At 38.1% G+C, this 25,076-nt stretch overlaps 1 protein-coding gene and 1 non-coding gene across 2 annotated transcripts in view; both read left to right on the forward strand.

Annotated features, from left to right (window-relative positions):
• CATSPERE (catsper channel auxiliary subunit epsilon) overlaps window positions 1-24,173 on the forward strand; it is a 144,756-nt gene extending 120,583 nt beyond the window's left edge. Inside the window, exons 18-22 of the mRNA XM_043486222.1 lie at window positions 452-551; window positions 2,266-2,352; window positions 9,490-9,647; window positions 17,308-17,361; window positions 24,020-24,173. Of these exons, the coding sequence (XP_043342157.1) occupies window positions 452-551; window positions 2,266-2,352; window positions 9,490-9,647; window positions 17,308-17,361; window positions 24,020-24,173 (553 nt within the window). The remainder of the gene's footprint in view (window positions 1-451; window positions 552-2,265; window positions 2,353-9,489; window positions 9,648-17,307; window positions 17,362-24,019) is intronic.
• Window positions 5,606-5,712, forward strand: LOC122452689. The gene has a single exon (XR_006272837.1). It is a non-coding gene; the product is annotated as a U6 spliceosomal RNA (small nuclear RNA).
• Window positions 24,174-25,076: the final 903 nt, after the last annotated feature.

The following is a 25,076-nucleotide window of genomic DNA, read 5'->3' on the forward strand; positions in this document are numbered from 1 at the left end:
TACCCACTCCAGTATTCTTGGGCTTCCCTTGTAACTCAACTGGTAAAGAATCTGCCTGCAATGTGGGAGACCTGGGTTCAATCCCTAGGTTGGTAAGATCCCCTGGCGAAGGGAAAGGCTACCCACTCCAGTATTCTGGCCTGCAGACTTGCAAAGAGTCAGATATGACTGAGCGACTTTCACTTTCACTCACCTCATCAATATATGGTTGCAACTGTTTTAAAAAGTAAAAAAAATTCTGCTTCATTACTATTAGTTTTATTTTGAGAACTGAAGGAAGCCTACACAGTAGGTACTTTATAGATAAGAAAATTGAGGCTTCAAGAGTTTAAGTAATTTCTGCAGGGTTCACAAAGCCTAGTAATAAAGACAGGATTTAACCCTAAGCACATCTATCTTAAATTCTGGAGCTCTTAACTCTTCTACACTAAATTGTTATTTTGTGTTTCAGATACAATGACAATGGTTATGTTGAAGATGTTGAAGTAAATTTCATAGTGTGGGAAATACATGGCAGGGATGACTATAGCTTTAATAATACTATGAAGAAGGTATGACATTTTTGGATTTAAATAGAATTTAGCATACAATTAGACAAGTCTTTCTATTTTAAATCGATGTATAAGTTATCTAAGGAAAACAGAACCAGTCAGCTGTAGGCAGGGGAAAAAAAATACTACCTCTGTGTTAAATTCTATGACTACTATAATTCATTTATGAAAAAAGAAATCACTGTCACATAGAACAAAAGGGGTCAGAAAAGGTAATATTTATAGTAGGATGATGCAATTATTATTTTATTTTCTCTCCACATTGTATTTAATGTTTGATTATTTATGGGTCTGACTTTGGCTTTCGGCCAATCATCATATTCATGCTAAATCAAATGAATACCACTGTAGGCTTCATCTCACTTGATTTTTTTGCAGCACTTGACCCACTGACCTTGGCTTCACTGTCCCCACACTCTCCTCTCCTGGCTTTCCTTCATCCTCAGTGATTGGTCAGTCTTAGCCTCCACAGTCAATCCCTGTTATTCTGCCTGTTTACTTTGCAGGCCATGGCAGAAAGGCCTTACTAGTAAGACCAACACAGATTCTCCCTGATTTGGGAGAATCCCATATACCACAGAGCAACTAAGTCTGTGAGCCACAACTACTGAGCCTGTGCTCTAGAGCCCAGGTGTCGCAACTACTGAGGCCACATGCCACAACTACTGAAGCCCATGCACCCTAGAGCCCATGCTCTGCAACAAGAGAAGCCACTGCAAAGAGAAGCCTGGGCACTACTGCAACTAGCGAGTAGCCCCACTTGCCACAACTAGAGAAAAAACCATGCAGCAACAAAGACCCAGCATGGCCAAAAAAATTTTTAATAAAATTTGTAAAAAATTTATCATCCATATATAACATTACTTTAAAAATAAATCTTATAAAATTATAAATAAATGGTACTTCTTTAACCTAATAAAATGTGGATACAAAAAACCCTGTATAAAACATCATGCTGCTGTGCTGAGTTGCTCAGTCGTGTCCAACTCTTTGCAACCCCATGGACTGTAGCCCACCAGGTTCCTCCATTCATGCGGACTCTCCAGGCAAGAATATTTGAGTGGGTTGCCATGCCCTCCTCCAGGGGATCTTCCCAACCCAGGGAATGAACCCAGGTCTCCTGCACTGTAGGTGGATTCTTTACTGTCTGAGCCACCACAGAAGCCCATGAATATGAGAGTGGGTACCCTATCCCTTCTCTAGGGGAACTTCCTGACCCAGGAATTGAACCAGGGTCTCCTGCATTGCAGGCAGATTCTTGACCAGCTGAGCTACCTGGGAAGCCCATAAAACATCATACTTAATGGTAAAAATGTGAAAGCCTTCCCTCTGAAATCAGGAATGAAACAAGGAGGCCTGTTCTAACCATTTCTATACAACATTGTTCCAGATGTTTCTCATAAGGTAAAAAATGAGCAATAAAAATAAAAGGATAAAGGTTGGAAAGGAAGAAATAAAACTGTCATATTTACAGATAACATGATTGTTCATCTGAAACAATTAAAATTAATAACTGAGTTTAAGAAGTTGTCTCTGTACAAGATCATTTTACAAAAGTCCATTGTTTTTCTATATATCAGCAAACACTTAAATAATTAAAATTAGATGTATAATTTCCAATGGCACTAATTAAATACTTAGAAATAAATTGACATGCAAAACATATATATATATATATATATAATCTTTCTGTATATATAAAATCTTTTGACAGAGCGGTTGTTTGAATGAAGCTCAGACATGGAATTCAATGATTGAGCTTAACAAGCACCTCCCGTTAGAAGAAGTCTGGGGACCGGAGGTAAGAAAAACATTACCTTGTAAATTATTTATTTACAATAACTAACTTGGCATTTTAGTATTAATAAGTGCTTAAAGGAAATAGTTTGGGTTTAAGTTTGATTTTGTAAATCAAATCCAGTTTTTCTGTTCTATTCTAAAATGTTTCCTCTTAATTCTGTTTGATTTTCTGTTGCTCTGCATTACTAAAAATTTTGTTTTAATTTTCTCTTCTGAAAATCTATCTGCAGATTATTAAATATCTGAAACACATGTTAAAGCACCGAGACTGAATCTTTCTAAAGAATGCCTGACATTTCAATTTTTATACAACTAAAAGATCTTTTCTGAATGCCAATTATCAATACTATACTGTTTTCAATTTTTTTCAATTGAATTTTCTTAAATTGCAATTATTTTATTTGGCAAATCAAATCATATCTCATGAATAACATGTGACATATAAGGTACCTCAGCCTTTAAAATGTAAACCCTATAATGGAATATTATTTTTGCTTCTCCAGCAGAATCTATACATGTCCAGACAGAGATGAACAATGTGTATTTTCCTCTATATTCCCAACTCCAAACCATCCATTTTCCACCCATTACTCCCTGTCTTCCCAGTAACATGAATCTAGGAGCTTTACTCCAACAATCCTTCGAACAGTTCTTCCAACTTAACATAACCTTCAACTCACTGGTCCTACCACCCTCACCACACCCCCAGTTCTCTTTTCCCTTTTTATTTTAAATTCCACAGTCAATAATCATATCACTCTATTAGTATACACCCTCAATTCCTTTGCTCCCCTCGCACTTCTTTGTATTTCTATAGCTAATCACATCCCTGGTTAAATTCAACTATCCACCTTAGCTGTGGTCAGAGAAAAACAAACCCTTGCTGACTTGTTTCACTTTCATTTAATGATTAAAATGGTCCCATAATACCCAGCAAATGTTACTGTATTTCTTCAACTTGTTGCTTCTTCCCCTGTCACAAATAGTTATTGCAGGCTTTCTCCTCTCTCTTTAAATCTCCAGCAACTCTTTCCCCATCCTCATTCTTACATAATGAACTTGCTTCCTACTTCACCAAGAAAATTATGGTAGTTATTAAATCTGGTACAAGACCCTTCTATCTAATTTTATATAGAGAAGCACATATCTTAAAACATGAAATATGTTGCTCTATTGTTTTTAATATTTTTGTTTGTTTTTAATATTTTGACAGCTACAATTCCATATAACTAGTTTCCCTTGTAATGCAACCTGTCTTACATTATGCTTTTAAAAACATTATTGTGAGAGGGGCCCATAGTAGTTCATAGGTTTCACCAGATTGCCAAAGGGGTCCATATAAAAATAAAATAAGATACAACTTTTATCTACTTGGACTTCCCTGGTGGCTCAGACGATAAAGCGTCTGCCTACAATGCGGGATACCTGGGTTCAATCCCTGAGTTGGGAAGATCTGGAGAAGGAAATGGCAACCCATTCCAGTATTCTTGCCTGGAGAATCCCATAGATGGAGAAGCCTGGTAGGCTACAGTCCATGGGGTCGCAAAGAATCAGACACAACTGAGCGACTTCACCTTCACTTTCACAACTTTATTTATATTTTAAAATCTATATTTATATATTTATACACACTCACTATGAGGTTAGGAACCCCTGATATAGATAAAAAAAGAAAAGGACTAAATCTTGGGTCATTTCAGTACTTAGAGATGGAGTACATGAGGAGTGGTAAAGGAGGTAAAGGGCTTCCCAGCTGGCGCTCGTGGTAAAGAACCACCCGCCAGTGCAGGAGACGTAAGAAACGTGGGGTCCACCTTTGGGTTGGGAAGATCCCCTGGAGGGGGGCATGGCAGTCCACTCCAGTATTCTTGCCTGAAGAATACCATGGACAGAGGAGCCTGGTTGGCTACAGTGCATAAGGTTGCACAGAGTCAGACACGTCAGAAGCGACTTAGCACACACGCACAAAAAGGAGGTAAGAAAGGAATCATCCAAGAAGCAAGAGAAAATCCAGGCAAATACGATGTTCTGGACTTCCTATTAATCAAGTCTCCTCAGAAGGAGGGAGGGATCAACTGTGCTAAATTCACTACTAAAATAGGTCAGCTATGATGAGGACTGAAAAAAATGATTATTTACTTCATAACATAGAGATAACCTTGACATAGAGTAACATAGAGATAACCTTGACAGGATGAGTTTTGGTAGGATAGTGAGAGACTAAACCTTACTGAAGTGGGTTTAATTAGCAAGGAAAAAAAGAGTTCAAAGCAGCAGGAACAGACATCTCTGCAAAGCAGTTTTGTAGTAAAGAAGAGAAATAGCTGGAGAGCAATGGGTAAAGAAAAAATCTTCTTCTTTTAATAGTTGAGAGACATAACCACATATTGACTGATGGGAATATTCCAGCAAAAGAGAAAACTGATAATGCTTCAGATTTAACATGTCAGAAACTGAGCTTCTGATATCCACCCTTCACATGTACTCCTCCAATATTCTTCCCTACCTCAGTTAATAGAAATTCCATCCTCCCAGCTTGGTCAGGATAAAAGCCTCTGCATGTCATCTTATGGTCCACATTTGGTCCTTCAGGAAATCTTGTTGGTTCTTTCTTCAAAATGTATTCAGATTTGGTCACCACCCTATTTCAAGCCACCATCACCAACCATCTGGGATATAATCACAGCACCCTAACTGGTCTCTCTGCTTCAGCCTTGCCCATCATGAATCTATTCACAACATGGCACCAAGCATGATGCTACTAAAACATAAATCAGAACATGCCACTCTTCTGCTCAAAAGCCAAGCAATAGTTCTCATATCACTTAGAGTTATGACAAAGCCAACAGAACTTACAGTATCGCATCCCCTCCCAACCCCCATCATGACTAGCTAATACCTTTCTTCAGGTCTTTACTTAAAAATCAACTAGTCAATGAAGATTTCCCTGGCCACTCCACTGAAAAATTTAAACATCACCCCATGACAGTTCCTACCTCCCTCCCCTATTTTCTTAAATGTCATTAGCATTTATAACTCCCTGATACATTACGTAGTCTACTTACTTATCTTATACATTATCTGACTCACCAACTAAGATGTAGGCTCCATAAGGAAAGGGAATTTTGTTTGTTGTTTTCAGTGGCATCTGACCCATTACAGGTGCTCAGTAAATATTTGTGAAGCCAATTAATTAATTATAGGTCACCTACCTATTATAAGGAGTATTATTCAGCTATTTAAAAATCATAAGGGTGCTCGCTTTGGCAGCACATATACTAAAATTGGAACGATACAGAGAAGATTAGCATGGCCCCTGCGCAAGGATGATACGCAAATTTGTGAAGCGTTCCATATTTTTGAAACTTAAAAGCTGTTGCACAACAAAGGAAACTATAAGTAAGGTGAAAAGACAGCCCTCAGATTGGGAGAAAATAATAGCAAATGAAGAAACAGACAAGGGATTAATCTCAAAAACATATAAGAAACTCCTGAAGCTCAATTCCAGAAAAATAAATGACCCAATCAAAAAATGGGCCAAAGAACTAAACAGACATTTCTCCAAAGAAGACATACAGATGGCTAACAAACACATGAAAAGAGGCTCAACATCACTCATTATCAGAGAAATGCAAATCAAAACCACAATGAGGTACCATTACACGCCAGTGAGGATGGCTGCTATCCAAAAGTCTGCAAGCAATAAATGCTGGAGAGGGTGTGGAGAAAAGGGAACCCTCTTACACTGTTGGTGGGAATGCAAACTAGTACAGCCACTATGGAAAACAGTGTGGAGATTTCTTAAAAAACTGGAAATAGAACTGCCATATGACCCAGCAATCCCACTTCTGGGCATACACACTGAGGAAACCAGATCTGAAAGAGACACATGCACCCCAATGTTCATCGCAGCACTGTTTATAATAGCCAGGACATGGAAGCAACCTAGATGCCCATCAGCAGATGAATGGATAAGGAAGCTGTGGTACATATACACCATGGAATATTACTCAGCCGTTAAAAAGAATTCATTTGAACCAGTCCTAATGAGATGGATGAAACTGGAGCCCCTTATACAGAGTGAAGCAAGCCAGAAAGATAAAGAACATTACAGCATACTAACACATATATATGGAATTTAGAAAGATGGTAACGATAACCCTATATGCAAAACAGAAAAAGAGACACAGAAATACAGAACAGACTTTTGAACTCTGTGGGAGAAGGTGAGGGTGGGATGTTTCAAAAGAACAGCATGTATACTATCTATGGTGAAACAGATCACCAGCCCAGGTGGGATGCATGAGACAAGTGCTCGGGCCTGGTGCACTGGGAAGACCCAGAGGAATCGGGTGGAGAGGGAGGTGGGAGGGGGGATCGGGATGGGGAACACATGTAACTCCATGGCTGATTCATGTCAATGTATGACAAAACCCACTGCAATGTTGTGAAGTAATTAGCCTCCAACTAATAAAAATAAATGAAAAAAAATAAAAATAAAAATCATAAGGAATTAAACTAGTAATGGAATCAGTTAAAAACAAAACTTACCCTTCTAACTTCTTACTGAAGGATATCCAAGAATCTGGGGTTGAGGACAGATGTAGGTTTCACTCTGACTCAAAATCTCACAAAGGGCACCCAAATGTTATGAGATATGATAAAATAATATGGTCCTAGGAAGCAATGATCTACCTGATAACTAGCATTTAAGTAGCTCACCTCACTCAGTATGATACAGTACCGTTATTGTTTAGTTGCTAAGTCGTGTCTGACTCTTTTGCAACCCCATGGACTGTAGCCCACCAGGCTCCTCTGTCCATGGGACTTCCCAGTGGGTTGCCATTTCCTTCTCCAAGGGATCTTCCCAACCCAGGGACTGAACTGGTGTTTCCTGCATTGGCAGGCAGATTCTTTACCACTGAGCCACCAGGGAAGCCCCAATACAGTGCAGTACTTCTCAAATTTTAGAATTATGTCGAGGTGACATCAGAATCACCTAGAGGACTTGCTAAAACAGATCTCCAGGTCCTACCTCCAAAGTTTCTGATTCATCAGATCTGGGGCTAAGCCCCCAAAGTTGTATTTCTAACAAGTTCCCAAGTGATGCTGATCTGGGGACCACATTCTAGAAACATTGAAATAGTGGCTTACATTCTATAAAGAATTCTGAAGTGCCCACACCAGGCCATAAGTGTTCAATTCTACCAGATGAGAAACAAAAATCTCACCACTGAAAGAATAGGTTCAGTCTGGAGTTTGAATATAAGAGAAGGCAGGTACCTGCAAAGATTAGTTATGTCCTAGTGAGTAAGGCTATGCTTACTAAACAGTGTCACTGTGTATTTATTCAACATGGCAATCAGAGGTACTGTCTTCCTGAAACATATACCTGAAATGAAATAGCCTTCCAGTTCTTAGAGCTGCACTAGTTCCTGCGTAGTCCTGATTCTATAAGGATGAGTGACATTTGTATTAAAACCTGGGAAGTAGCTTACAGACTGTAATTTCTCAAGAGAAAATCTGAAGGACTCACAAACAAAGGTGGCATTTTCACAGGTTCTTCTAAGTTAATGTTAGAGTTTGAGAAGGAAAGGGAGAATGTGGATTACGAATGCCTAGCTACATACTTAATAACTCAGGATGTGAGCTGAGTTTCTGGACATGACTCTGTAGTAATCCAAGACGTCCTTGGCTAAAAATGAATAGTAATTCATGAGGCCAGGGACTATATGAACTGTTACTGATTATCATCAAAACCAAGTAAAGTTAAGAAAGTACACAATATCTGCATATTGAAAATTGTCAAAATGTAGGAAGAATGTGAAGAAAAGCCCTAGAAATAATTACCACTTGAGCAAATCAAATGGTAGTTACTCATTCAAAAGCTATAGAAAGAATTCAGCCACAGTGAGAATGCATGACAAAGAGATGAGCAACACTTTAAGTAGGGTGTAAAAGCATACAGGATCTACAAGTATCCAGAAGAAATGCCGTGTATTATTTTAGGATTTTATTTTCTAAACATAACTTTAACAAAGTGACTTAAAAAAATATAGTGTCTATGCTTTTAAAAAGGGGAACAAGAGATAAACAAATATCCTTTCCAGTTTGTATCTTGAGACCCACAGAGAGACAGTAGTGGTAAATGGAAATAAATAAAATGCCTAGGGGAAGATTTTGAGAGAGCTGATTCTTAGGTAGGTTGATAAGGAGTACAGGGCCCTCAAGGAAGAAGTCCAGGGCTCTCCAGGAGGAGAAAGGGACAAACTTTTTTTCCCTACATTCCTTAGTCTTAGTCACTTATTTTTTTAAGCCCAGAGCTAATAATAACACAACAAAACTCATCTTGCTCAAAGGTATGTTTTTCCTTAAGCTTTGTACTAAAGATTATATAATAACAATGCATCCTGTTTGAGGACATATTTCTCCTTCTTAACAAGAACCTTCTGACTAATCTTGTTATAAATTAATATGTATGTTGTGGGAGTCAGTCTGGTAAGACCGTTCTGTTGTTAGTTCTAATCTTGTTAATTTAAGATGTATTGTTATGGGAGTGGGTCTGGTAAAAGTATATAAGGCCTTCATAAGACTAGCTAGTGGGGCACTTTCTGTCCCCCTTCTAATGTTTATGTCAGAAGCTTTCTCTGTCCCTTTTTTTACTTTAATAAAACTCTGCTACACAAAAGCTCTTGAGTGATCAAGCCTGGTCCCTGGTTCCAAAGCTAAATCTTCTTTGGAGATCACGAATCTGACATCATTCATGGAAAGCTATCAATTTAACTACTATTGTATCCATACCTTATAATCAAAATTGTATCTGTCCCTAAATTAAGTATCCATGAAGGATTTTGTATTTTTTAGATTTAGGGAAATAAAATACTTACAGGTTCTTAACAACCTAATTTATTAAATTATTGTTTGCAAATAAAGTATTTGCTTTCACTAAGCCTCACTTTTAATCAGACTTTAACCCAAGATAGCCTCTAAAAATACTATTAATATACAACACTAAAATGATAAAAGAGATGGGAATAATTATTATATCTTTAAATAATTTTCCAAAATAAACATATGGGAATATAATTTTGTTTATAAAATTCAGATAATGACCTTAAGGTTTTTGTTTTCTATTCAGAACTATAAGCATTGTTTTTCTTATGCTATTGGAAAACCAGGAGATTTAAGTCAACCATATGAGATTATCAACAAGTCTAACTATAACCATTTGGTTTGGCCCTTGGACCATTCTGGAATGTATGTGTTTCGTGTGAAGATCCTGGATCCAAACTATAGGTGAATATAAATGTTCCATTATAATAGTTTTAGCATTAGTTTCTAAAAATTACATTTTTTATTTTCTTGATTTAATTTGATATCACCCAGCCATCCAATTACAGGCATACCTCATTTTATTATGCTTTGCTTTATTGTGCTTCAAAGATACTGCATTGAAGGTTTGTAGCAACCCTTGGTCAGTAAGGCTTATCCGTGCCATTTGTCCAACAGCGTTTGCTCACTTCATGTCTCTGAGTCACATTTTAGTAATGCCTGCAATATTTCAAACCCCCCACCAACAAAAAGACTATGACTTATTGAGGGCTCTGATGATGGTTAACATTTTTGAGAAATAATTAAGATAAGTACATTCTTTTTTTAGACATAATGCTATTGCACACTTAATAGACTATGGTATAGTGTAAACGTAACTTTTATATGCACTGGGAAGCCAAAAAATTGGTGTGACTTGCTTTATTGCAGGGTTCACTTTATTGTGGTGGTTTGAAACTGAACCCACAATGTCACTTAAGTATTCGTGTCACATTTGCTTTTTCATTTTGGAGCAATCATGTTAAACATTCTGTGGCAGTAAGAGATAGGATTTCATGTTCAACATAATCTATGCACAGTTAACATGCTGAGTACTTCACTACGTTTCATTGCTATGATAGATGCAAAATAGAGCATAAGGATAATCTCAGCCTTCAAGATGCTTGTAATTAAACTGGTTGGGGAAGGAAGAGCGGAGGGTACACCTAAGACCAAAGGAGGTTAAATCAGAGCAAACACCTATCTTTCAAATATAATCGTTTGTATTATTGATAAGCACAATAATAATTCAGAGATGGGAAAAATCAATATTGAGCATCAGGAGAAAATTTCCCAGAGGACAGGGAATATTAAGAATTTATATTGTCAGAGAACTAAGACAGACCCTTCAAATGAAAGAAATCACACTAATAATGGAATTGAGCTGAACATTAACATGGTGGAAAATTTGGGGTTGGCCAAAATGTTCGTTCATTTGGCCAACCCAATACCTTGCATGAGGAAGGTCAAAAACAAAGGATGCAAATTAATCCAAGGCAATTCATAATGTTGAAGTCAATTTCAAACCATGTCCTAGAGAGCCTCTTTAGTATCTTTACTAGAGGAGCATTGTGATGAGAGAGTAGTTCTAGGAAAATTAGCCTAAGAAGAAAGAATACTATGAACAGAAAGTAAATTACAGATAAATGAGAGAAATGGAATTAACAAGACAGGGATCAAAGGAAGCTGTGTTGCTAGTAAGAATGGAAAGGAAAAAATCTAATAAATATTTATCAGGGAAAGACATATTATATTGATCTAATGTGCCAAGTGAAGGAAAAGAAGGAATTTACATGGTTTCAAGTTTTCTAGACTAGGTGATTAAAAATTATGGTATTTTCTTTGACCACAGTAGATAATGAGGTGGTTTTGTTTTGCTGGAAATAATGAGATAAGAGTTCTGACTTTGTATTTGAGAGGACAATGAAATGTCTGAGTGAAGATGTCCTACAGACAGCTAAAAATTTAATTTGGGACTTGAGTTGGAGAGAATAGCTGATAGTAAAGAGTTTTGAAAATACAAATAAGTTAACTGACATACTAGAAGAAAAGAGATTTTAAGAGATACCCACAGGAAAGAAACTGAGGGTTATGAGAAAAGGAGCTGAGTAGAAAGCTCTTCAAAAAGAAAAAGAAAAAAATGAAGAGAAAGAAAAAGTTCCATATTACCCAACCAATCTACAGATTCAAAGCAATCCCTATCAAAATTCCAATGATGTTTTTCACAGAAATAAAACAAACTATCCTAAAATTTGTGTGCAATTGCAAAAGATCCCCCAAAGCCAAAGCAGTCTTGAGAAAGAACAACAAAGCTGGAAGCATCATACTCCCTGATTTCAAACTACATTGCAAAGCAATAATCAAAAAAGTATGATATACACATAAAAAGACACATGGATCAATGGAATAAAATAGAAATCTCCAGAAATAAACTCACACATATTCAGGCACTTAATTTATGACAAAGTAGCCAAGAATATACAGTGGGGGAAAGGAAAATATCTTCAAAAACACTGTTGGGAAAATTGGACCTGTGAAAGAATGATATTAGACCACTATCTAACACTATACACAAAAATTAACTCCAAATGGAATACAGACTTCAACATAAGCCCTAAAACCATAAAACTCCTAGAAAAAAAAATATAGGTGGTAAGCTCCAATATGTGAGTCTTTGCAGTATTTTTTTATTTGACACCAACAAAATAAAAAACAAACAAGTGAAACTACCTCAAACTAAAAAGCTTCTGCCCAGCAAAGGAAACCCACAATAAAATGAAAAGGCAACCTACAGTATGAGAGAAAATATTTGCAAATTATATATCTGATAAGGGGTTAATATCAAAATATATAAAGAACTCATACAATTCAATATCAAAAAGGAAAAAAACCCAATTTTAAAATTGAATTAATTAGACATTTTTTCCAAGAAGACATACAGATGGCCAACAAGTACATGAAAGGGTCTTCAATATGACTAATTATCAGAGAAATACAAATCAAAACCACAGTGAGATATCACCTCACACCTGTTGGAATGACTGTTACCAAAAAGATAAGAGGTAAATGTTGATGAGCATGTAAAGAAAAGAAAACCCTTGTGCACTGTAGGTGGGAATGTAAATTTATGTAGCCGTTATGGAAAACTGTTATGGAGGTTTATGAAAATATTAAATAGAACCCACCATATGATTCAACTATTCCATTCCTCTGTACTATCTGAAGAAAACAAAACCACCAACTTCAAAAGATATATGCACCCCCATGTTCACTGTGAACAAAGCTAGTGGAGGTGATGGAATTTCAGCTGAGCTATTTCAAATGCTAAAAACTGATGCTGTGAAGGTGCTGCACTCAATATGCCAGCAAATTTGGAAAACTCAACAGTGGCCACAGGACTGGAAAATGTCAGTTTTCATTTCAATCCCAAAGAAGGGCAATGCCAAAGAATGTTCAAACTACTACACAATTTCACTTATTCACACACTATCAAGGTAACACTCAAAATTCTCCAAGCTAGGCTGCAACAGTACGTGAACTGTGAACTTCCAGATGTTCAAGCTGGATTTAGAAAAGGCAGACGAACCAGAGATCAAATTGTTAACATCCACTGGATCACAGAAAAAGCAAGAGAATTCCAGGAAAACATCTACTTCTGCTTCATTGACTATACCAAAGCATTTGACTATTTGGAGCACAACAAACTGTGGAAAATTCTGAAAGAGATGGGAATACCAGACCACCTGACCTGCCTCCTGAGAAAACTGTATGCAGGTCAAGAAGCAACAATTAGAACTGGACATGGAACAACAGACTAGTTCCAAATTGGGAAAGGAGTACCTGAAGGCTGTATATTGTCACCCTGCTTATTTAACTGATATGCAGAGTACATCATGAGAAATGCCAGACTGGATGAAGCATAAGCTGGAATGAAGATTTCCAGGAGAAATATCAATAACCTCAGGTATGCATATGATACCACCCTTATGGTAGAAAGCAAGAAGTAACTAAAGAGCTTCTTGATGAAAGTGAAAGAGGAGAGTGAAAAAGTTGGCTTAAAACTCAACATTCAGAAAGCTAAGATCATGGCATCCGGTCCCATCATTTCATGGCAAATAGATGGGGAAATAATGGAAACAGTGAGAGACTATTTTGGGGAGCTCCAAAATCACTGAAGATGGTGACTGCAACCATGAAATTAAAAGATGTTTATTCCCTGGAAGAAAAGCTATGACCAACCTAGACAGCATATTAAAAAGCAGAGACGTTACTTTACTGACAAAGGTCTGTCTAGTCAAAGCTATGGTTTTTCCAGTAGTCATGTATGGATGTGAGAGTTGGACCATAAAGAAAGTTGAGCGCTGAAGAATTGATGCTTTTGAACTGTGGTGTTGGAGAAGACTCTTGAGAGTCCCTTGGACTACAAGGAGATCAAACCAGTCCATCCTAAAGGAAATCAGTCCTGAATATTCATTGAAAGGGCTGATGCTGAAGCTGAAGCTCCAATACTTTGGCCACCTGATGTGAAAACTGATTCATTGGGAAAGACCCTAATTCTGGGAATGGTTGAAGGCAGGAGGAGAAGGGGATGACAGAGGATGAAATGGTTGGATGACATCACTGACTTGATGGACATGAGTTTGAGCAAGCTCCAGGAGTTGATGATGGACAGGGAAGCCTGGCGTGCTGTAGTCCATGGGGTTGCAAAGAGTTGGACATGACTGAGCAATTGAACTTAACTGAACTAAATGTTCACTGAAGCATTATTTACAATTGCCAAGATATGGAACAAATGTAAATGTCCAAGGGTGGATGAATTGTTATAGAAAATGTGGTATATGTACAGTGGAATATTATCTGGCCATTAAAAGAAGGATATCTTGCCACTTGAAACAATATCAGTGGACCTTGAGAACATTATGTTAGAGAGTCTACTTTGGTTTGAGTCCAAATTTTGCCACTAGTAACTATCTCAGTTCAGTTCAGTTCATTTCAGTCACTCAGTCATGTCCAATTCTTTGTGACCCCATGAATCTCAGCATGCCAGGCCTCCCTGTCCATCACCAACTCCCAGAGTTTACTCAACCTCATGCCCATCGAGTTGGTGATGCCATCTAGCCATCTCTTAAGCAAATAGCAGTCTTTTTAAGTTTATTTATCTGTAAAGTAAGTCAGTAAAACCTATCTTTATTTTGAAGATTAAATGATGTGTCTGGGTAAAAATCTCTAATTTTGCTGGGCACGTAACAAAGACTCAATAAAATTAAGTTCTTTTCTTCTCTCTTCTCCCACATGAAGATAGATGGAACCATATATTAATGTTTATTTAGCTATATACTATCTCATCCCAAGCAATATGCTAAATTATAAGAGATAAAATACCTAGGGATAAACCTAAGGAGGCAAAAGACTTGTACTCTGAAAACTATAAGATGCTGATTAAAGAAACTGAAGATGATACAGATAGAAAGATATACCATGTTCTTGGATTAGAAGGATCAATACTGCCAAAATGATTATACTACCCAAAGCAATCTACATATTCAAAACAATCATTATCAAATTACCAATTGTATTTTCACAGAACTAGAACAAAAAAAATCTTAAAATTTATGTGAAAACACAAAAGACCTCAAGTAATCAAAGCAATCCTAAGAAAGAAAAATGTAGCTGGAAGAATCAGGATCCTTGACTTCAGACTACTCTATGAAGCTTCAGTCATTAAAACAGTTTGGCACAAAAACAGAAATATAGGTCAATGAGACAGGATAGAAAGCCCAGAGGTAAACCCACACATCTATGGTCAATTAATCTATGACAAAGGTGACAAAAATACACATTGGAAAAAAGATAGTCTCTTCAATAAGTGGTACTGGGAAAACTGAACTGCTACATGTAGAAGAATAAAATTAGGACATTCTTTAACACCACATAGAAAATTAAATTCAAAATGGATTAACAGCCTAAATGTAAGACTGGATACTATAAAACTCACAGACAAAAACACAGGCAGAACACTCTGACATAAATATGTCAAACAGCAGTATCTTTTTGGATAGCCCCCTAGAGTAATAAAAATAAAAACAAAAATAAGCAAACGGGGCCTAATTAAGCTTAAAAGCTTTTGCACAGCAAAACAAGCAATAGACAAAATTAAAAGACAACCTATGGACGGGGAGAAAATATCTGCAAACAATGCTACTGACAAGTGATTAATTTCCAAAATATACAAACAGCATATATAGCTCAATATCAAAAAAACAAACAACCCAATCAAAAAAGATGGACCAAAGATCTTAAAAGACATTTCTCCACACAAAGATGACCAAAAGGCACACGAAAAAAATATCCAACGTTGCTAATTATCATAGAAATGCAAATCAAAACTACAATGAAGTGTCACCTCACATCCATCAGAATGGCCATTACCAAAAAGTCTACAGATAATAAATGCTAGGGCTTCCCTGGTGGCTCGGCTGGTAAAGAATCCACCTGCAATGTGGGAGACCTGGGTTTGATCCCTGAGTTGGGAAAATCCCTTGGAGAAGGGAATGGCTACCCACTCCAGTATTCTGGCCTGAAGAATTTCATGGGCTGTATTGTCCATAGGCTCGCACAGAGTCGGACACAACTGAGAGACTTTCACTTGCACAGAAAGGTATAGAGAAAAGGGAACCTTCCTACACAGTTGTAGATATGTAAATTGGTACAGCCACTATGGAGAACAGTATGGAGGTTTCTTAAAAAACTAAATATAGAGCTACCATATGATTAAGGGATCCCACCCCTGGGTTATATCTGGAGGAAACTATAATCTGAAAAGATACATGCACTTCAGTGTTCACTGCATCACTATTTACAATAGCCAGGACATGGGAACAACCTAAATGTCTATCAACAGATGAATGGATAAAGAAGATGTTTTATACACACACAAAAACACACAGTGGAATATTACTCAGCCACAAAAATGAAGGAAATAATGCCATTTGCAGCAACATGGATGGACCTAGAGATTACCATGCTAAGTGAAATAAGCAAGACAGACAAAGACAAATATCATATAATATCACTTATATGTGGAATCTAAAAAAGACAAAAATTAATTTATTCACAAAACAGAAATAGACTCACAGACATAGAAAACAAATTTATGGTTACCAAAAGGAAAAAAGACAGGAGGGATAAATTAGAAGGTTGGGTTAGCATATAGAGACTACTGTATATAATATAGATAACCAACAAGGATCTATCGTTTAGCAGAGGGAACTATACTCAATATTTTATAATAACCTATAGGGGAAAAGAATCTGAAAAAGAATAGATAAATGTATAACTGAATCACTTTGCTTTACACTTGAAATTAACACAACCTTGTAAATCAACTATACTGTACTTCAATTTTAAAACAACTCAAAAAAAAATTAAAATAAAGCTAATTAAATTAGTGAAGTTGTCCACCGAAGGGAACAAAATGCTTAGCAATTCTTCCACATCCGTCTACCCACTGTGATTTTGCAGTGAAATTATCAACAGAACAAAGAAGGGAGTATACATTTAAATATATTTCATTCATAATTCTGGAGAAGGGAATGGCAACCCACTCCAGTACTCTTGCCTGGAAAATCCCATGGACGGAGGAGCCTGGTAGGCTGCAGTCCATGGGGTCGCGAAGAGTCGGACACGACTGAGCAAGTTCACTTTCACTTTTCACTTTCATGCATTGGAGAAGGAAATGGCTACCCACTCCAGTGTTCTTGCCTGGAGAATCCCAGGGACGGTGGAGCCTGGTGGGCTGACATCTATGGGGTTGCACAGAGTCGGACACGACTGAAGTGACTTAGCAGCAGCAGCATTCATAATTCCCATTCATTACAGTGGAGATTTTTCTCTGTAAAATGGAAGGCAATACTCAGTTTGATTAAAATTTCTTTTGGTAGTAATAGAATTACTATCTTGAAACAAAAAAGAAAACAGAAAATCACACCTTAACTAAGATTATACATGATTTGGTTACCATAGAGATGGGCCAGAGTCTTTTATATATTGTATTTAATCTAATCTTTAATATTTTTCTTTATTGCAGTTTCTGTAACCTAACCACTATATTTGCAATAGAGACCTTTGGAGTGATTCCCAGGTAATGATTGGTGCCTAATTAGGCCTTAATTCGGGAAGTTGTAAAAGATACAGAAAAGTAAACACAGCTCTCCCCTCTTTTCCTGGGACCTTTATACTTCTGTCCTATATGTGACATCCTAAAAGTTGTATGTAACTATTATACCAAGGATACAGGAGGAAGGAATTCCTGAGAATTGTTACTGCACCTCAGGTCCCCTTATGCTCATCCTCAACAATTGGGAAGCCATTGTCTTCCCAATCAAAAGTGACTTTCAACTCCACCTAAGGGCACATGGTAGACTGCAGCAGTGGGGACAGGAAGGAGGCAGGGGTTGTGCCCCCGCTGACCCTGGGTCAGCCCTTGGCCACCAGTCATCATTCCAATGCATACAGGAAACAGGTAGGAAAAGCATTTCCCTGGACTCAGCTTTAGTTTCCTTCGAGAGCAGAGTAAAAAGTCTTAACACAAAAGTTGGGACTGCAGATAATTATCTCTGTCCTGTGTTTTTTGTTTTTTGTTTTGGAAAACATTAAACAAGAGTGGACCATAAACAATTAAATTACTTACGGCCCTATTTTAAATATTACTGACTCCTTAATTTTTTGTGCTAATGGGAGGTTAATGGTGTGAATAATCTGCAAAGGAGATAAGTCATGCCTGTTTCTAATAATAAGTAACTTTGGGAAACATGTATAGCCTTTTTGCAGCAACTTCTCTTTCTCATTAGATCTATACGTTTGATTTAGATGAATATTAAGAACATATGTCCATGCACGTATCCACCAACAGAAGCGGGAGGGAGTTGATGAGTTAGGGAGGAGAAGAAAGAGTAAAGGGAGATCTCACCTACTAAGGGATCTCACCGATTTGCCCAGCTCACCTCCCAGGAGCTGGATTTCAGCAACCAGAGAATATGGTGCAACACAGGGATAGTCCTTTAGTTTAGTGACTGCAGTTCAGTCTCTGTCATGCCTGAGCCCTGAAGGGTCCAGAGGCAGAGCAGAGGTTAGCTGGTGGTAAGAGAGCCCTTTTCATGAGCAAACCAATGACTGGAGATCAGTTTGTAGGAGGCAAGGATCTTACTGTTTCTTTGCTTTCTGGCCCAATTTTCAACCACCTCAAGTTTTCCACTGTGTGTCCTTTGGAGTTGCCACCATTTAACCAGCAAATTCACCTAAGTCCTGTCCTCTGAGCTCTGTCTGTGCCACAGAGCACCATCACTACTCGCAGATCATGATTCTTCTGAAAAACAAAAAACAAAATTTTAAAACACTTACCCTTTGAAGTTCATGGCATCTGATGTACCCCTGTCCTTTCTCTATCCTCACTGCTGCACCCTCTCCAAAGTCCCCCTCATTCAAATGTCATCTTGTTTTCACCTCTATGGCAAGCACCCACCATCGTGGCCTTTCCTAATCCTTGATGTCCCCCTCCTGCACCGTACTTTGGCCATCCTCTCCCAGTGTTATGTCTTAGGCATGATCAATACTATCGTAATTTCTCTGCTTACTAAAGCATCAATTCAGACATCTTATTCTCAGACATTCCCAGTTTGCTAATTCAGCTACACCCACTACAACTCTTCTTCATCTTCCTTGGGACCTTAACCTCTACATTTTTTTTCTTTTAGTGAAGGCATGTAGTATCTTTTTTGTTTTTCTTGGTTGCAGGATGCAAAATCTTTAGTTTCAGCCTGCAAACTCTTAGTTGTGGCACATGGGATCTAGTTCCCTGACCAGAGATAGAACCCAGACCCCCTGCATTGGGAGCATGGAGTGTTAGCTACTGGACCACCAGGGAAGTCCCTTCACCTCTACTTCTAACCTCTTCCTTTTTATTTCCTATTTTCTTACATTTCAGACAAGGCCTTCTGTTTTAATAACTACTTTCTAGTACGCTCTAGAATGTGGCGCCCACTCTTGACAAGCCCCGAACTACCTACTTTCTTTGCAGTGACGTCTGATGAGCCAAGTAAAGAAAGTTACACAACAGAGCAAATTGATCACCAACTTTATATAAGTCGCCAACACTACCTGGAAATCCTTCTTTCTCTGGTCAACCAAAGTTTCCACTCTCTGTAACAATTACTTCAACACTGAAGTAGTCCAACTCCATGCAGCCCCATGGATTGTAGCCCTCCAGGTTCCTCTGTCCATGGGATTCTCCAGGCAAGAATACTGGGTTGCCATTTCCTACTCCAGGTGATCTTCCAGACTCAAGGATTGAACCTGAAGTGTCCCTTATGTCTCCTGCACTGGCATGTGGGTTCTTTACCACTAGCACCACCTGGGAAGCCCCATTTCCCTATATTTCATCCCTATTTTGCTAACCCATTCAGCCTGCTTTCTATCTTATCACTCCACCCATTACTTCTCATTAGAATCGCTTTGACCTGCACTAAATCTGTTGGGCACTTTCTTACATATTTTATCTCTGTTGAAATTCTCACTTGCTCATGCCTTGTTCTCCTGACCTCAGTGAGCACCTTCAGGACCATTATTTTGAACTCTTTATCAGGTAAATTACCTATCTCCATTTCATGAAGGTCTGCTTCTGAAGATTTTATCTTGTACTTTTGTTTGGAAATTATTTCTCTGTTTCTTCATTTTTCTTGATTTTTCTGTGTTAGTTTCTATGCAATAGATAAAATAGCCACTTCTCCCAGGCAAGAAGGAGTAGTCTTATGTAGGAGATGGAACTTACTGTTCAGCCTAGCCCTAGCTGTTGTCTTTTAAACCCTCGTGATTGCCCGAGCTGCCTTCTTAGTTCTTAGCATTCCCCAGTAGGTGAGGGTATACCAGGACCTGTCAGTGTCCCAGAGAGAGGATCTCAGTCAGAAGCAAGATGCAGACTGGCTGGAAGCTGGACCTGCAAGCAGCAGCTTTCAAAGTATGCAAGTGGACTACTTTTGGAAAAAGACTGAAAGATGGGCCTTGCTTTCTCTTCCCTCTGTGCTGAGCCCTGAGAGAATAACCAGTTAAGAATAGTTTCTCTGTCACAGTCCTGTGGGACTGGTGAACTTAAGCTCTGCTGCCTACCAGAGCCAGGTGATCAAGTGGTGTGTCCCCCTGAGGAACAGCCGTGGAAGCTGGGGCATCAGAAGAATGCACAGCATCATTTCAGAGATATCATTATTTCAGGTGACCTGGGGAGAGGCAGCAGGAGGGCACCTGCTAGCATCCCCAGTCCCTGGGGAGGCCCCTAGATTAGTGTCATATTAGGAGCCTAGCCCTCAGATGGCAGCTTCTAGCTAAGCTAAAAGCAGCTAGCTCATTGGAAAAGGTCCTGATGCTGGGAAGGATTGAAGGCAAAAGGAGAAGAGGGCAGCAGAGGATGAGATGGTTGGATAACATCACCAACTCAATGGAAATGAACTTGGGTGAACTCCAGGAGATGGTGAGGAACAGGGAGGCCTGGCCTGCTGCAGTCCATGGGGTCTCAAAGAGTTGGACACGACCTAGCAACTGAAAAACAACAACTCTTTCATGGAAAGATTGGGAAATGAGCATTTCAGTCTGCAGATTCTGTGCTGGGGTGGAGAGGGAGTGATGGATAATGAGAGAGGGTGTTAGCTACCAAGAGTTCTCAGGAGCCCATTTGTTTGCTCTACCCTTGTGGGTTTCATGGGTGAAGCCCAGTTGGCTTTCAAAGCTAGGTGTTTGAGGGTCCCATCCCTCAGGTGGAAGTTTTAAAAGCTGAGGTACGGGATATTAGATCCAAACCTCTTAGGGAGAAGTTAAGAGTTGTGAGTTCCCTCTCCATTGTATATTGCTTTGCTAGGATAGGGTTTTGGGTAAGATGATGCCTCAGTCTCTCCCTACCCATTTTTATGTGGGTGGGTTTTTCTCATTCACCCAATGTGTAGGCATTGCTCAGTGAATTTCTGGTTTTCTTTTGGAGGGAATTGTTCTACACATAGCTCTAGGACAGGTATGTCTGTGGGAGGATGTACGTTCAGGAGCTTCCTTTGTCACCATCTTGAACTGGAACTGGCCTACACTAAATCTGACAGACACTGCTCAGTCCACGTTATATTTGAGCGTTCATTAGAGTTGACTTTCCTTTTGGCTGCCATATTGCTCTGTAGGTTTTCCTAGCCTTCTGTAGCCATTCTCTATCTTTCTAGTAAAGAGCCTTAACTTACAACCTATATCACCAGCCATTAAATGCTGACCTCCCTTAGGGAGGGCTCAGTCCTGGTTTTCTGAGCTGCTCACTCTGGCAAGCTCATCCATACCCATGATTTCAGTTAGCATCTATAAATACACAACTCCCAAATCATATCTCTAACCCCACCCAGGGTCATATATCCCACTGTCTACTTAACCTCTTCTCTGGGATATCTCAAAGACTGGTCAGACTGCACATGTCCAACAATGAACTCATGATCTTATCACCCATTCCCTTACCCCATTATTTGTCTTACTCTAAAACTAACTCATCAAGGTAATTGCATTCAGCTCTATGGATCATCATTGCACAGTTCCCAGAGAATTCAATCCCATAGGCTATAATGTGAATGCTACCCTCTGGAGTTGAACAATATGGCGACCCTATTTTTCCAATGTCCCCTCTCTCAGGAAATAGCAGATCCAACTGCACAAGCCAGACACCTAACAGTCAAAACTGAAAAACACAAAACCTAGGTTGTCACTCATATCGCTCTCTCTCTCTCCTCCAGCTCATCCAATCACTGACTCTCATTCATTTAACCTCTTAAATCGCCCTTAAATGAATCCACTTCTTACCAAACCCATCACCACTACTCCACTCTAATTCAAGTTACTATTATCTCTGATCTGAATTATTGCAGTAGATCCCTAATGCTAATTTTAGTAACTTAAAACTTTTAAGTTTCTTTCCTTAAAATGGGGACTTCTTAACATGACCTGCAAAACCTTTTCTGACCTAGTTGCTACCCACTGCTCCAATCTCATCTTGCGTCACATTCCCTTTATTTTCTCAGCTCCAGACCTACCAACCTTCTTTTAATCCCTGGCCTTCTCTGTACACTGTTCTACAGCAGGAGCTCTGCACACGCTATTTTCTCTATCTGGGATCTCTTCCTTCCCCTCCTTACCTACTTAACTTTACCAAATCCACTTCCATTTAATTCTTCAAAGTTTAGAATAATTATCTTTTCCTCATGGGGGCATTTCTTGACCAATTCACCAGGTTTAAATCCTACCATAGTAAGCTTTCATTGCATTACCTCTCCTACTTTGTTTTTATTAGAAGTTCAATTTTATATTTATTTTCTCGTTATCTGATTAATGGTTATGTCCCCGCTAAATATTTAAGGTCTCTAAGGGTGAAGACTATGTCTGTTTTTACCCATTATTGTTTTACCAGAACCCAGCACAGTCGTGGCATATACCAGATCATTTATTAAATTAGTTATTTAATTTCTAAGAAGCAAATGATTCACTGGAGCTAGATTAAGCTTGTATCCACAGAGAAGGAAGGTCAGACTAATGAGGCTGGGGACCTGGGAAAAGTGTAAAATGGCAAACAAATAATTATGATTTAAAAGGGAACTAAAAATGAAAGTCAGGCACCAGGACACAAAGTAGAAAACAGCACAGTGTTTGGCTTAAGAAATAAATCTACTCTGATGGGAGACACATGAGGTGAAGTGGCAAGAGGTCTGGATCCCAGCTGAAAGTAGCATCTATGTACACACACACACACACCTGGCTGACCCTGTTGTACCTCAAATTCAATATGCCCAAAAGTAAGCCAACTATATTCACAAATACCCTCTAAAGTGTTCTTACCTGTGAATTTCCTATGTCAGTGAATGGTGCTACCATCCTCAGAGTTACATCATCCCCAAATTTAGGAGATATCCTTTATTCTAACACATTTCTCAAACCTCACATCTTAATCACCAAGATCACCCAATCTAACTTCCAAATATACCTTAGATCTATCCATTTCTCCCCATTTTTACAGCCACTAACCAATTAAAACTCTCACCATATTTGGTTATTATAAAAACCTCATAAATGGTTTTCTCCCTCCATATTCATGCATGCCACTCATCTATTCTTCACACTACAATCAGAATCGTCCTTCAAAAATGAGAATGCTGTATCACATGTCTGAAACTCCCTCTTGCCTTTATACTAAAATCCACCCTCCGTAGCTTGTCTTTTGCACCTTGAACAACTTATGATTCCTCATCCCTAATCACTGAGCATTAGCACCTAAATTCCAGTCACACTGAACTGGTTTTAGTTCCAGAATGTCTGGGGCTGATCTTCAGGTTTTCTTATGCTTCCATGCCTTTGTAATGCATCTCCCTTAGCCTAAAATATTATGCCCACCCTTAGTCTCCTTCTCCACTCTCTAACATTTTTATCTAACTCTCACTAATACTCCTAATCCTTGTCATATCTAGCTAACTCTCACCTATCTCCATTGGAAGGCCTTCCTGACACCTGGCTCCCATGGCACTTCATACTTCCTTCTCTCATCATGTTCATCAGTCACACGGTCTAGCTTCCTCTCTGGTCAGCCTCAAACACCGTGAGGGGAGACAAGATGTCTTATAAATCTCATTCATCACTGACAGAGAACAATGGCGTAGCAGCTAGCCATTCAAAAAATATTTGACTAAATTAACAACCAAAATGAGCAACGACTTCTAATGACTTTTCTTTTCTTATTTCAGTCCAAATGCTTACACGGTTGCAGCTTTCCTCTTTCTCCTGATGCTACTGTTCTTCAGTATTCTCATTTTGAGCTACTTCCATTATATGAGGATTTATAGAAAACAAATTTATGAACCACTGCACAAATCTGAAAGAAGAAAAAAGAAAAACTAAGAGAAATGAAAGTCTATTTACTATGAATGTAGAAGTATGTATATATACTTACATTGAGAGTGTATTTTGACCAAGAAATATTAAGTATAAGCTCATAGTATTATCAAATTCAAAATCTGAAAATTGTTCTCAAATTATCCCAAACAGAAATATTTTAATATATAATGTATGTTATTAAATTAATCCTTAATGTGTTCACTTTTATCTTAAAATAAAAGACTATATAGTCTTAAATAGCTTTAAAAAAATTTTTTTATAGTTGTGTTCTCTTGCTCTCTCTCACCTAGCTTCCTTGATTTAGCATTGTGATTTTGAAATTAATCCATGTTTTTGCATGCATCTATAATTCTTTTTATTGCTAATTGTTCTGTTGTACTGTTGGTTAACTTATTGATTAACATTTGAGATTTTTTCTAGGTTTAGACTATTAGAAATAAAACTGCTATGAATAGTTTTTTATAGGTCATTGTGTGGATGTAGATTTTAATTTTTCTTGGGGAAACACTTAGTAAATGGTTCATTCATGTGGTAGATATGTCTTTTTCAGAAACTGACAAACTGTATTCTAAATTTTGTTTTTTGTCAAAGTAAATGAGAGTTTTAGTTTTTAAAAGTTTTAAAACTTTAAAAACTACCTAAATTTGGCTATTACACTCCTTCCTAAGAATGAAAGTAAATTTTTGAAAGTATATAAATGTGTCAAATATTATTTTGCATAAAACTTTTCATATGAACCTTATAAAGCTGTAGATAATTTATGTAGAAAAGATTTAATAAGTATGTGAGTTTAAATAGTCTGTCAAAATATATATGAAATATAACTTATAATATTGAAAATAGGAAACTAATGCTCTAAGTCTTAATTTTAAGTTTTCAAATTTTATTCTGATGCTCAAAATAAGC

The sequence above is a fragment of the Cervus canadensis genome, chromosome 13, assembly GCF_019320065.1.
Source record: "Cervus canadensis isolate Bull #8, Minnesota chromosome 13, ASM1932006v1, whole genome shotgun sequence".
NCBI classification, from domain to species: domain Eukaryota; kingdom Metazoa; phylum Chordata; class Mammalia; order Artiodactyla; family Cervidae; genus Cervus; species Cervus canadensis.